This window comes from Oncorhynchus keta, chromosome 8 (assembly GCF_023373465.1).
Source record: "Oncorhynchus keta strain PuntledgeMale-10-30-2019 chromosome 8, Oket_V2, whole genome shotgun sequence".
NCBI classification, from domain to species: domain Eukaryota; kingdom Metazoa; phylum Chordata; class Actinopteri; order Salmoniformes; family Salmonidae; genus Oncorhynchus; species Oncorhynchus keta.
The window spans coordinates 1,346,304-1,358,678 of NC_068428.1; the positions used below are offsets into that span (position 1 = coordinate 1,346,304).

Genomic DNA, 12,375 nt, shown 5'->3' on the forward strand with positions numbered 1-12,375 from the left:
CTTGCCTATGCCGCTCTGTCATTGCTCATCAATATATTTATATGTATATATTCTTATTCCATTCCTTACTTAGTTGTGTGTGTATTAGGTAGTTGGTGTGGAATTGTTAGATTACTTGTCAGTTATTTCTGCACTGTCGGAACTAGAAGCACAAACATTTCGCTACACTCGCAATACATCTGCTAACTAGAGGTCAACCGATTATGATTTTTCAACGCCGATACCGATTATTGGAGGGCCAGAAAAAGCCGATACCAATTAATCAGACGATTTTTTTAAATATTTTATTTTATTTGTAATAATGACAATTACAACAAAACTGAATAAACCCTTTTATTTTAACTTAATATAATACATCAATAAAATCAATTTAGCCTCAATTTAGTTTTAGGTTGTAGTTATAGGAATTATATGACTATTTCTCTCTATACCATTTGTATTCCATATACCTTTGAGTATTGGATGTTCTTATAGGCACTTTAGTATTGCCAGTGTAACAGTATTCTGAGCATAGCTTCCATCCATCTCCTCGCCCCTTCCTGGGCTCGAACCAGGAACACATCGACAATAGCCACCCTCGAAGCATCGTTACCCATCGCTCCACAGAAGCCGCAGCCCTTGCAGAGCAAGGGGAACAACTACTTCACGGTCTCAGAGCGAGTGACGTCACCGATTTAAACGCTATTAGCGCGCACCCCGCTAACTGACTAGCCATTTCACATCGGTTACCACAGCCTAATCTCGGGAGTTGATAGGCTTGAAGTCATAAACAGCTCAATGCTTGAAGCACAGCGAAGAGCTGCTGGCAATTGTTGAATCATCCCCAGTTTGGCGAAGTTGGCTGTCTTTGTTAGGAAGAAATAGTCACACATTTCGCAACGAGCCAGGCGGCCCAAACTGCTGCATATACCCTGACTCTGTTGCATAGAATAAAAGAGAAGTGACACAATTTCCCTAGTTAAAAGAAATTCATGTTAGCAGGCAATATTAACTAAATATGCAGGTTTAAAAACATATACTTGTGTATTGATTTTAAGAAAGGCGTTGATGTATATGGTTAGGTACACATTGGTGCAACGACAGTGCTTTTTTCACGAATGCGCTTGTTAAATCACCCGTTTGGCGTAGTAGGCTATGATTCAATGATAAATTAACAGGCACCGCATCGATTATATGCAACGCAGGACAAGCTAGATAAACTAGTAATATGTTAAGATTGATTGTTTTTTATAAGATACAGTTAATGCTAGCTAGCACCTTACCTTGGCTCCTTGCTGCACTTGCATAACAGGTAGTCAGCCTGACACGCAGTTTCCTCGTGGAGTGCAATGTAATCGGCCATGATCGGTGTCAAAAAATGCTGATTGTTATGAAAACTTTAAATCGGCCCTAATTAATCGGCCATTTTGATAAATTGTTGACCTCTACTGCTAACCATGTGTATGTGAACAATAACATTTGATTTGAAATCCCTATGTACTTTTGATTCTTGAACAGAGCTCTATGGGCCCTGTCAAAAGTAATGCACGTAAGTAGCTAGGGAATAGAATGTTATTTGGGATGCATCCAAAACTGTTTTTCACATTCATTAATGCATGAGTAAATCGTAACTAACATTTGGTATCCCTCCTTATCGGTAAATTAAATACCATTCGTAAATTTCACAAACAATTCTCAGGAAATCAAAAAAGTACTGATCGCCAAAAAATATCAATCACATATGTTTCGTGGTCTATATACATTACACGGCCGAAAGTATGTGGAAACCCGCTCGTCGAACATCTCATTCGACGTGGTTGAGGTCAGGGCTCTGTGCAGGCCAGTCAAGTTCTTCCACACCGATTTCGACAAACCATTTCTGTATAGACCTCGCTTCGTGCACAGGGGCATTGCCATGCTGAAACAGGAAAGGGACTTCCCCACAAAGTTGGAAGCATGTGTAGTGTTAAGATTTCCTTTTACTGGACCGAAGGCTTCTAACCTGAACCATGAAAAACAGCCCCAGACCATTATTCCTACTTCAGCAAAATTTACAGTTGGCATTATCCATTGGGGCAGGTAGCGTTCTTCTGGCATCCGCCAAACCCAGATTCTTCTGTCAGACTGCCAGATATTCATCACTCCAGAGAACACGTTTCCACTGCTCCAGAGTCCAATGGCAGTGAGCTTTACACCATTCCAGCTGGGCATTGCGAATGATTGCGAATGATGATCTTAGGCTTATGTGCAGTTGCTCGGTCATGGAAACCCATTTCATGAAGCTCCAGACGAACAGTTCTTGTGCTGACGTTGCTTCCAGAGGACCGAGGACAGATGATTTATACGCGCTACTCACTTAAGCACTCGGCAGACCCAATCTGTGAGCTTGTGTGGCCAGCGGCTGAGCCGTTGTTGCTCCTAGACGTTTCCACTTCACAATAACAACGCTTACAGTTGACCCGGACAGCTCTAGCAGGTCAGACATTTTAAGAACTGACTTGTTGGAAATGTAGCATTATATGACGGTGCCACGTTGAAAGTCACTGAGCTCTACAGAATGGGCCATTCTACTGCCAATGTTTGTCTATGGAGATTGCATGGCGGTGTGCTCAATGTTATACATCTGTCAGCAATGGGTGTAGAGGAAATAGCCAAATCAACAAATTTGAACTGGTATCCAAATACTTTTGGCCATGTAGTGTATTTCTGGCTTTTGATTGCAGGGTCATAACTGATTTAAAAAAATACCCACAACTTCTTGATCCAATGAAACTTGACTAAAGTTTTTTTTTTTATGTATTTACAATTTTGAAGAAGAATGAAAGAAGAAGATGAAGAAAATAACATGCTCCTTTTATTTTTCAAAACTTCTTTAAAAAGACTAGTACACCCTATTCCAGTACATAGGGAATAGAATGCCATTTGGGACGCATCCTATGTCTAGAGGCCTCTCTTCTACAGGATCCAATTAATCACTAAGACCCTCCATGATCAACATTAGAATTAATCATGTCTTGTTATAAATTACACTGATGCTGGGAAACACACACACACACACACACACACACACACACACACACACACACACACACACACACACACACACACACACACACACACACACACACACACACACACACACACACACACACACACACACACACGACGGTTGAGACCAGCCGAGACAGAGTCATAAATATTTGTTATTTTAAACTAGGCAAGTCAGTTATGAACAAATTCTTATTTTCAATTACGGCCTAGGAACAGTGGGTTAACTGTCTGTTCAGGAGCAGAAGGACAGATGTGTACCTTGTCAGCTCGGGGATTTAAACTTGCAACCTTCCGGTTACTAGTCCAACGCTCTAACCACTAGGCTACCCTGCCGCCACAGGAGATACAGGGTCGATGGAGCTCAGGGCTGAAGCTGAGTCGTTGGATTCCTGCAGCAGCAGATGTTTGCATTTCAGGGGAATTAAATCAGAAAAAAAGACCAAGACATTCTGCCCTACTGTAGCCCGCTCCCTGTTCCCCACCGCCTCAGACAGAGACGGGCGCAGAGGGAGAGCGAAGGAGGAAGGAAGGGGGAAGGAATGGAGGAAGCCATCAGGTCGAGAGGAGAGGAGGGTAGAGAGGACAGTAGAGCCGTAGGAGGATGGGATGGCATCAAGGTGCTACAGTATGATCTCCCTGCAAGACAGCGTCTGCGAAGCAGACGGCAGAAACATGTCCTAGCCCCCAACCCAGAACACAGCCTGCTGCTGCTCCAGCTCTGCACACACACAAACACTCACACACAGACACACACGAACCGAAGATATAAAACATGGCACTAACCCAGAGGCTGCTGCCTCAACAGGGCTCAGTATTTACGAACAGCTGCCTCCTAGTCTCTGCACAAGAGCCAAAGCATATTACATACTCTGGCAGGACTAGAGCTGCCTGCCAAATTAAGATCTCTGTGTGTGTGTGTGTGTGTGTGTGTGTGTGTGTGTGTGTGTGTGTGTGTGTGTGTGTGTGTGTGTGTGTGTGTGTGTGTGTGTGTGTGTGTGTGTGTGTGTGTGTGTGTGTGTGTGTGTGTGTGTGTGTGTGTGTGTGTGTGTGTGGATGAAGCAGAAGTGTCAGTTTAGGCCTTCATTCTGTAATTTATATGGGTAGTACAAAGTAAAAGTACAAAGTAAATTGCAGTGTGAGTTACAGTATAATAGTCTTACACACAATGGAGGCAAGACAAATTCCTTAGATCTACTTTACACCTAACATGAGCCTATTCATCAGGGACATACAATCAATAGCAAATATCACCATTGCACCAACTTCATTGCCTATTGTCATCTAAACGTCTATCTCCATCACAACAGAAGCATAAAGACTCTGGAAAAGGACTTGGATGGACCAGCTTAGAGCTACGTAAACCAATCTCTCTCATCCTCTCAGAAACAAACCAGAGCTCTTAAAACATTGTCTCTAATTAAAACAGTCCTGTAGGCTTTTTATATGAAAGACCTCATCCTCATCTTTCAGCAATTCCAGTTAACATCCCTGATGTTTCTACATTGACTCACTGAAGCTTCGACACAACCTCCGGAGAACCTCAAGATTATGATCTGGAAGGCAAAACTGATGCTAGATCCGCACTCCTACACTACCTTATCTGAGACATTTTGTGAATATGAGCCCAGAACTTTGTCCTACCTTTGAGAACGATGGGGTCCTTGCCCTCCCTCCTCAGCGAATCCAGGACCACATGGAGGGGCTGCGAGGAAGTCACCCTCTGGGGATCCATGGTATTTTCGTCATACACCACGATCTCTTTGGAGAAGATGCTTTTGAAGGAGTCCTTGCCGGAAGACTCGCGGCATGACAGGAGGTCCAACACTGTGATCTTGCCCTGCTGCAGCCGCCGCCGGCTGATCTTGTCCGAACAGTTGATGTGTACCGCTCCCTGGATGTGGCTCTTGTTGTACTCCATGAAGGGTCGGCAATCGATGATGACCGGGACTGGCCCGACCAGGTGTCCCATGGGGCATCTGGCCATTCGCTTGGCCAGCTCATTGGGGTGGATGACCCGGATGGTGGACCCTAGAGCCTTGGGTGAGCCTGAGGTGAGACTGGGGTCACTAAAGGCCTCATGGTGGACCATGCCCATGGGGTTGGAGGAAGAGGTGGGTCCAGCATAGCTGAGGTTGGGGCTGCTGGCGCTCACCTGGCTCACGTGGCTCTGGTGGCTCTGCTGGTGGCGCTGGTTGTGCTGGCTGTCCTTCTCGTAGGTGGTGACCGAGCAGCAGCTGGCACTGCTGCATCCACACGACAGGGAGCGCGTGGAGCCGTTGGATGAGGGCATATACGTGAGGTTGGTCGCCCTGATCTTCACCACCGTGGTGCTGATGACCGTTGCCTTGCTGCTGTGGCTGGTGACGGTGGTGTCCAGGTAACTGGTGTCCAGGCACAATCGGAGTTCCTGAGGTCGGATCGGCCTTGGCAGCGCCACCACAATTCTGTCGTCGAGGGGAGATGGAGGCATGGGGAGGCTGAGGGTCAGGACGTCTAGGGAGAACTACAAGAAGCCAGTCTACATGGGGAAAGATTGACAGAAGAAACAAAATATCAGGGCTTGCATGCATAAAGCATTTAGGATATGTTTTGCCTTTTAGATAATAAAAAATAAGATTACATTGACACGGAGCTTGAAGCTAGACCAGTACTCCGAGATGCTTTATGAATATGGGCCTAGATTAGGTTTTTGATTGCACCAACGGAATCCACTATAGACTTGAGGTCTTTATGGGTCCACCCTAACCTGAATACCCGAGCCCGACCCGGGACCCAAGCGGGCCCGGATCCAAAATTCAAACTTTTCCCTCAGGTTCAGGTCAGGTCCTGTTTGATTGTCATCGGTCTCTGGTCTATGTAACTGCAATTGATAGACCCAAGTGGACCTGAATGGACCTGACCACTGGTCTGCATAGCCTATTGCATATTTATTTTACAGTAATAAGGTGAATCTGTTCACTTATAGAAGGCCTAGCCAACATATGAAGACCTATTCGTTAACGAGAAGAGCAACGGGGCTGATAATCTTTTTTATTTTTTATTAAGGTCCAATTGGGTCTGATATAGTTGTAGTCTGGCCCATTTGGGTTCGGATGTGATTGTTCAAGTCCGGGTCCCATTTTCTTAAAATTATTGTGTTGTATTACTTTATTGTATCACTGTATTATTGTATCACTGTATTACTTATACAACTAATATAAGGACAGGACATGAGACGGGAGTAGAAATTAACATGGGCATTGTTTAATGCGTTTCACAGGAATAACATTCCAAGCATTTCATCGTAGGTAAGCAAGGGAGTTACAGGTGTCCTAAAGGGACAAAACTAGAATATCAATACACAACATATTCCTCCCCCTTTACCTTTGATGATTCAATGTTTTGCCTATTGTTTTCTTTTTAAAATAAGTTATCTTAATGTAAATAAATGAACTTCTCAGAATAACCTTTTTTAAACTAGGGAAAGTGGGTAGACTGACACAGTTCCCCGACTTAACCCTGGGGTGTATTCTGCCCCAATGTCAGAGGTTAGTCTGAACTAAATAGTCAACCTGTCACGGGTTCGTCTTTCTCTTGCAGGGTAATGACGACGTACAGGTGAGTCTACAGTCACATTGTCTCTGAGTCGGAGTGGTGATGGTGTATGCACAGACTGGGGTGCAACAGTACCCTGAATAGGCTCTCTGGCTGGTTCAGGTGAGTCTGGAGCACTTTCCACATTTGTAGGTTGCTGCAGTGGATGTTCAAGTGATGGCTCGTAGTCATGGTAGGCCTCCAGTAGCTGATCTTGGATTGTCGCTTGACAGGAGTCATCTCTGAGGTTGGTTCCTGGCAACAGTTGATCCACGTGTCTCCTCCAGATGATGTTTTCTGGTGTGTGAACTGTGTAGGACACTGGTCCTGTTTGTGCAACCAGAGGCTGCTATCCACTTTGGAACTTTACAGTAGTTCCGAGCAAAAACGTTCTCTCCAGCTATGAAGCTTCTGTCATTTGCTTTGCTCTGTCTCTCCGCCCTGTGCTCTCTGTTGTGTCTGTACAACCTGTTTAGTCTTTGGAGGTCTCAGGAGGTTGAGTCGCGTGCAAAACTGTCTTTTCATCATGGCTGACGCGGGTGCCACTTTGGTTGTAGCGTGGGGAGTGTTTCTGTAGGTTAACAGGAAGGTGTTTTTAGGTGCCTATTGAGGGAGCCGTTCCCTTGTGATGATTTTAAAGCTTGCTTCATCATTTGGACAAACCTTTCGGCGAGGCCGTTTGTTGCAGGATGGTACGGCGCTGACTTGATGTGCTGAATTCCATTTGCTTCCATGAATGACCGGAACTCTTCAGCCACCTGTTGGGGGCCATTATCACTAATGAGTTGCTTTGGCAAGCCGAAGCGACTGAAGATTGACAGTAGCTCTTTAATGGTTCTCTCTGCTGAGGTACTGTTCATCACTATGACCTCAGACCATTTGCTGTGTGCGTCAACTACGACTAAGAACATACAATCCTCCAGTGGGCCTGCATAGTCTATGTGGACTCGCTGCCAAGGCTCCCCTGGGAAGTCCCATGGGTGTAGTCGCGCTAGCTGAGACATGTTCCTCATCTTTTGACGTGCAGATCATGACTTGACCTTGTCTTTGATAGCTGTGTCCAGACCTTGCCACCAAAAGTAGCTGCGTGTAATCTCCTTCATTCACACCATGCCACGGTGCCCTGAATGTAGTTCTTCAAGCACCTGCCTTCTCAGTGGTGGCGGTAAGATGACCGGAAAACCCCATAGCAAGCATCAGAACTGAACTGTGAGCTGGTTTCTCCTCACTAGGTAGGGTTATAGGCTGCCCGACATCTCTCCTTCTTTTCCACGAGTGACTATGTCCGCAACCTCAGACATCACTGGATCAGTGTGGCTGAACTTTTTCACTTGGACAGATGTAACTGGGGCGTTCGTCACTTCCTTGAAGTAGAAGATTTCAGCCTGGGAGTGCTCAGTGTGTGCGACAGGTAAGGGAAGCCTTGAGAGACCGTCTGCATTGCAGTGCTGCTCAGACCTTCTGTACTTGATATCGTACTGGTGAGCAGATAACAATGCCCATCGCTGCATGCGGTTGGCTGCATGCGGCTGGCTGCAAGCGGCGGAATACCGGTGTGGGGACCAAAGATGAAGTTGAGGGGTCTATGGTTTGTCAGCAGTGTGAATCGTCGGCCATACAGAAACTGATGAAATTTCTTAACTCCAAACACAATGGCGAGTGTTTCACGCTCTATCTGTGCATAATTGCTCTCGGCTTTTCTTAAGGTCCGTGATGCGAAAGCAATTGGCCTTTCTTCACGTGATGGCATAATGTGTGAGACAACTGCACCAAAGCCATAAGGCGATGCATCACATGCCAACTGTAATGGCAGGTTGGGGTTGAAGTGGGTTAGGGCCTCTGACTGAGCTAAGGCTGTTTTCACTTTCTTGAAGGCCTCCTCACATCTGTCTGTCCACTTCCATCTGTCTGTCCACTTCCACCGCAACGGCCTTCACCTTTGATGGCACCTTGTGGAGACCTGAACTGTCGATGACGTGGCTCAGGTACTCAACAGAGGGCCGGAAAAACTTGCATTTGTCCTTCCGGACCCTCAGACCGTTCTCCTCCAATCTCTGTAGTGTAGCGTTCTTGTTTCTCAGGTGCTCCTGCTCGTGTTTGCTGGTGATGAGTAGATCATCGAGGTAACATTGGACCCCAGTGAGCCCACTCAGTATCTGGTCCATAGCTCTCTTGAAACAAGGCCGGAACTGAGGTGATTCCAAAAGGAAGCCTCCGGTACCTGTACAGTCCTTTGTGAGTCACTATGGTCAACAGTTCTTGTGACTCTTGGTCCACATGCACATGTAGATAGGCCAGACATACAGTATATCTATCTTAGTGAATTTTTGTCCTCCAGCTAAACCAGAAAAGAGGTTATCAATGAGGGGTAGTGGATATTTTTCAGCAGTCAAGACTGGGTTAATTGTGACTTTGAAATCACCACAGAGTCTGAGGGATCCATCTTTTTTTATGACTGGAACAACGGGTGTAGCCCATTCACTGGATCCAATACTCCACTCTCCACTAGTCTGTTTAGCTCAATTTCAACTTTTGGTTTTATGGCGTATGGGACAGGTCTAGCTTTGAAGCATTTAGTTTGCTGTCTGGTTTCACGGTCAGTTTAACTGTTATGTCCTTCATACTGCCAAGTTCTCCTTTGAACACATCCGCGTGTTTCCTCAATATCCCTTGTAGGTTTGTGTCCTCTTTTGCAACCATGTGAATTTCCTGCCAGTTTAGTTTGATCTTTTCCAGCCATGTGAGTCCTAGCAATGCTGGATGGTTGCCTCTCAGAATGTAGAGTGGTATCTTTACCTTCTGTTTGTTGAGCTCCACTGTAACAATCACGCTTCCTCTCACTGAAGCAATCTCACCGGTGTATGTTTTCAGCGTCATCTTTGTGGGCTGTAGTGTGAGGTAATGTAGTTTGTCCTTGTATACAGCCTCAGACAGCAAAGATATGGCTGCTCCAGTGTCCACTTGCATCCATACTGCGTTTCCATCCAGTAGCGGTGTCACCCAGTATTCGTATCCATTGTCTGAAATGGACAAAACATGCAAAGATTCTTCCTCTTCAGACAGGGTATCACTTTGTTCATCTGCTATGTGCTCCATTTTATGCACTTTCTTTTTGTACTCCCTGAAGTCGCTTTTCCTTTGTTCAGTACTTTTGTTTGATTGTCTCTTTTTGTTTTTACATGCACGTTCGATGTGACCCTTTTTTCCACAACTTCTGCAGTCTAAGTCTTTGCACCAACACTCCACCAACACTCGTGCCTTGTTTTTTAACTCAATATACACCTTTGGCACTTGGGTCGATGCACTTAACTGTTGTGCATCTTTATTTGCGATTTCCAATGACGTACTCACTTCTATTGCTCTCTGCAATGTTAACCTCTTGAAGCTAGGGGGCACTATTTTTATGTTTGGAAAAATAACATTCCCAAAGTAAACAGCCTATTTCTCAGGACCAGATGCTAGAATATGCATATTGACAGATATGATTCATCACCAGGTTTTTCAGGCGTTACCAGGCTGTGCAATAGATTGAATGTTTTTCCTCCCATAACAGTCAAAAATGTTGGCACGACTTCTGTTTTAATTCCATTTGCCAACACAAAGTACTCAAACGTTCTGTGTAAGAAGTCCATTGTTCCACAGATTCATCAAATGTTCCTATATTTCCAACCAATGCAGACATTTTCGGTTTATTTTTCTTTCTCACACTTTTCTGACGTTCCCTTCCTCCCAGGCCCTTTTTTTATTTTAACACACGCTGACTTCACTTTCTCCCGCAGCTAACTCTTCCTTTTTTAATATTTTTTTAAAAGAAATGTAGCGCAGCTAACTCTTCCTATCCCTCGGGGGTCTCGTTGCTGTGACACCAAAAGCACGTTTTGTTTGCGTCTTTCTACAGCGAATTATTTTTAATGAATTTAACTCAGACTTTCTGCCGAAGATAATGAGCACAAACGTGAGAACGTTTCTTTTTCGTCGCCAGTTGTGTTGTATAGCACACTGTATGACTTATACAACTAATATAAGGGACAGGACATGAGACAGGAGTAGAAATTAACGTGGACATTGTTTAATGCGTTTCACAGGAAGAACATTCCAAGCATTTCAACGTAGGTTCTACTGGGTCCGTTCGGGCCCAGTTAAACCAGAGAAGATTTCTGCTATAGGCTACTATGACGTGGGTAGAATCAATAATAACCACAGCGTCTATCGAATAGCATGGAGGTTTGTTGATGACCAATGCCACTGACTGGGGACAGTGAATGAGAAACTAAACAGCTACACAGTCACCAAATATCTGCTAAGTAAACGTCTGCAAGACAACTACCACAGTCATGGGAATATGCAGGTTAAACAGAGAGCCTACTGATCATTTAGTGAGGGTGGATATAAACCATAGACTATATGATATATGTGGAGTGTCCAATGAATATGTAGCCTATGAGCAAATAATATAATCCTCACAAATATGTGCAGGTCACACGGGATTGAAATTCACAGAGCAAATATCTGGACTACGCAACTAGGCTACTGTCAATTTCACATTGCAGTGCAATAAGGCTGTGCATTTCAGGTGACAAAAAAGACTGGACTACTGCTTCGACCTGTAGTAGAGCTACGCCGCAGTTTGGTCTCTCCCTCCAAATCACATCTGGGACAGTCATGGGATGCGCGAGGCTGCTTAAATTTCATCAAACGTTGTAATAATAACGATGTAATATGCCATGTCCTCACATCAAAGTACGCCCATGGTCGCGTCGTCTGGCCCGTGCATTTATAGTGTCCAGCTGTTTCAACTGGCTGGTAAATGTAAAAAAAAAAATTAAAAAATCACAGGGTGTACATTCATTGAAGAGACCGGCATGAGGACGTGCTGAGAATAAAAGTATGGAGGGCTTCCGCGGTACAGACACGGTTTGATTAGATTAAACATGTCAATTCCAATTCAAAGATGCCGCGGTTGGACAGCACATATTTATCTCGTATAGTAAAACATTGTATCATTTGTAGTGATAGTCTAGTTTGAATAATTTTGGCAACATTGTAGCAAGTAACAGATATTTGTTAAAAGTGATATTGAAAAACCAGCAGTTTATCATCTGTCAGTTAGCATGAAGAAAATTAGTTCTTGCAACGATCTAAAGGATATAGGATATCAAATAGCCTATAGTTTCATGTGAAATGTCCGATATCTGAAATCGTTCATATTTAACGTTAGCACTGTTATGACTTGAAATTGCTGAGTATGGTCTGTTCATGTTGATAACGCCAGCGTAATTTATACACAACTTGTCAGCTATATACACTGTGAAAGGTCGCCTAATAAAGGAATTTTAGAAGTTTACTTACATTTTTGTAAGACAATGTTTTGGGTGCTCCGGTTGAGTGTTGACGAATGTTATTTGTGCTCAATGTTGATTCCATTCAGCCTTTCCCAGTGCCGCGGATCCGCAACATTTCTACTTTTAGCCTGGTCCCCAGTAATAATATACAAGGGGTTCAGCCAACCTAGAGAATTGGCACTTTAGGATTGGCACGTGTATGAGCCAATAAACGAATTCATTAATATTCAATTAGTCGTTTTGTACAGCAGCGAGAACCAACCCAGTAGTGGGTGTTCCGCAGCGGGTCTTAAAAATCGGCTAGGTAGGGGCAAATCTCAATTGTTTACCTCGTGTACTCTCTGTTGTCTCCTCGCCTCCTTCTCAAAACACATTGGATGAGAAATTCAGAGGGGAGGGACATTTGGCTTTCTCATCCAATGGATTTTGA

At 44.5% G+C, this 12,375-nt stretch overlaps 2 protein-coding genes across 3 annotated transcripts in view; one reads left to right on the forward strand and one right to left on the reverse strand.

Moving 5' to 3' along the window:
• LOC118386657 (dual specificity protein phosphatase 10-like) overlaps positions 1-12,204 on the reverse strand; it is a 32,404-nt gene extending 20,200 nt beyond the window's left edge. Inside the window, exons 1-2 of one of the 2 annotated variants that reach the window (XM_035774375.2) lie at positions 11,953-12,199; positions 4,672-5,548 (exon numbers count right to left, since the gene is read on the reverse strand). In XM_035774375.2, coding sequence (XP_035630268.1) covers positions 4,672-5,500 — 829 coding nt within the window. In that variant the 5' untranslated portion in view covers positions 5,501-5,548; positions 11,953-12,199. Of the gene's footprint in view, positions 1-4,671; positions 5,549-11,952 lie in introns of both variants that reach the window. The other variant, XM_052523354.1, reaches the window with a different exon arrangement.
• LOC118386654 (solute carrier family 35 member F6-like) overlaps positions 1-12,375 on the forward strand; it is a 379,817-nt gene that overhangs the window by 247,601 nt on the left and 119,841 nt on the right. The window lies entirely within an intron of this gene.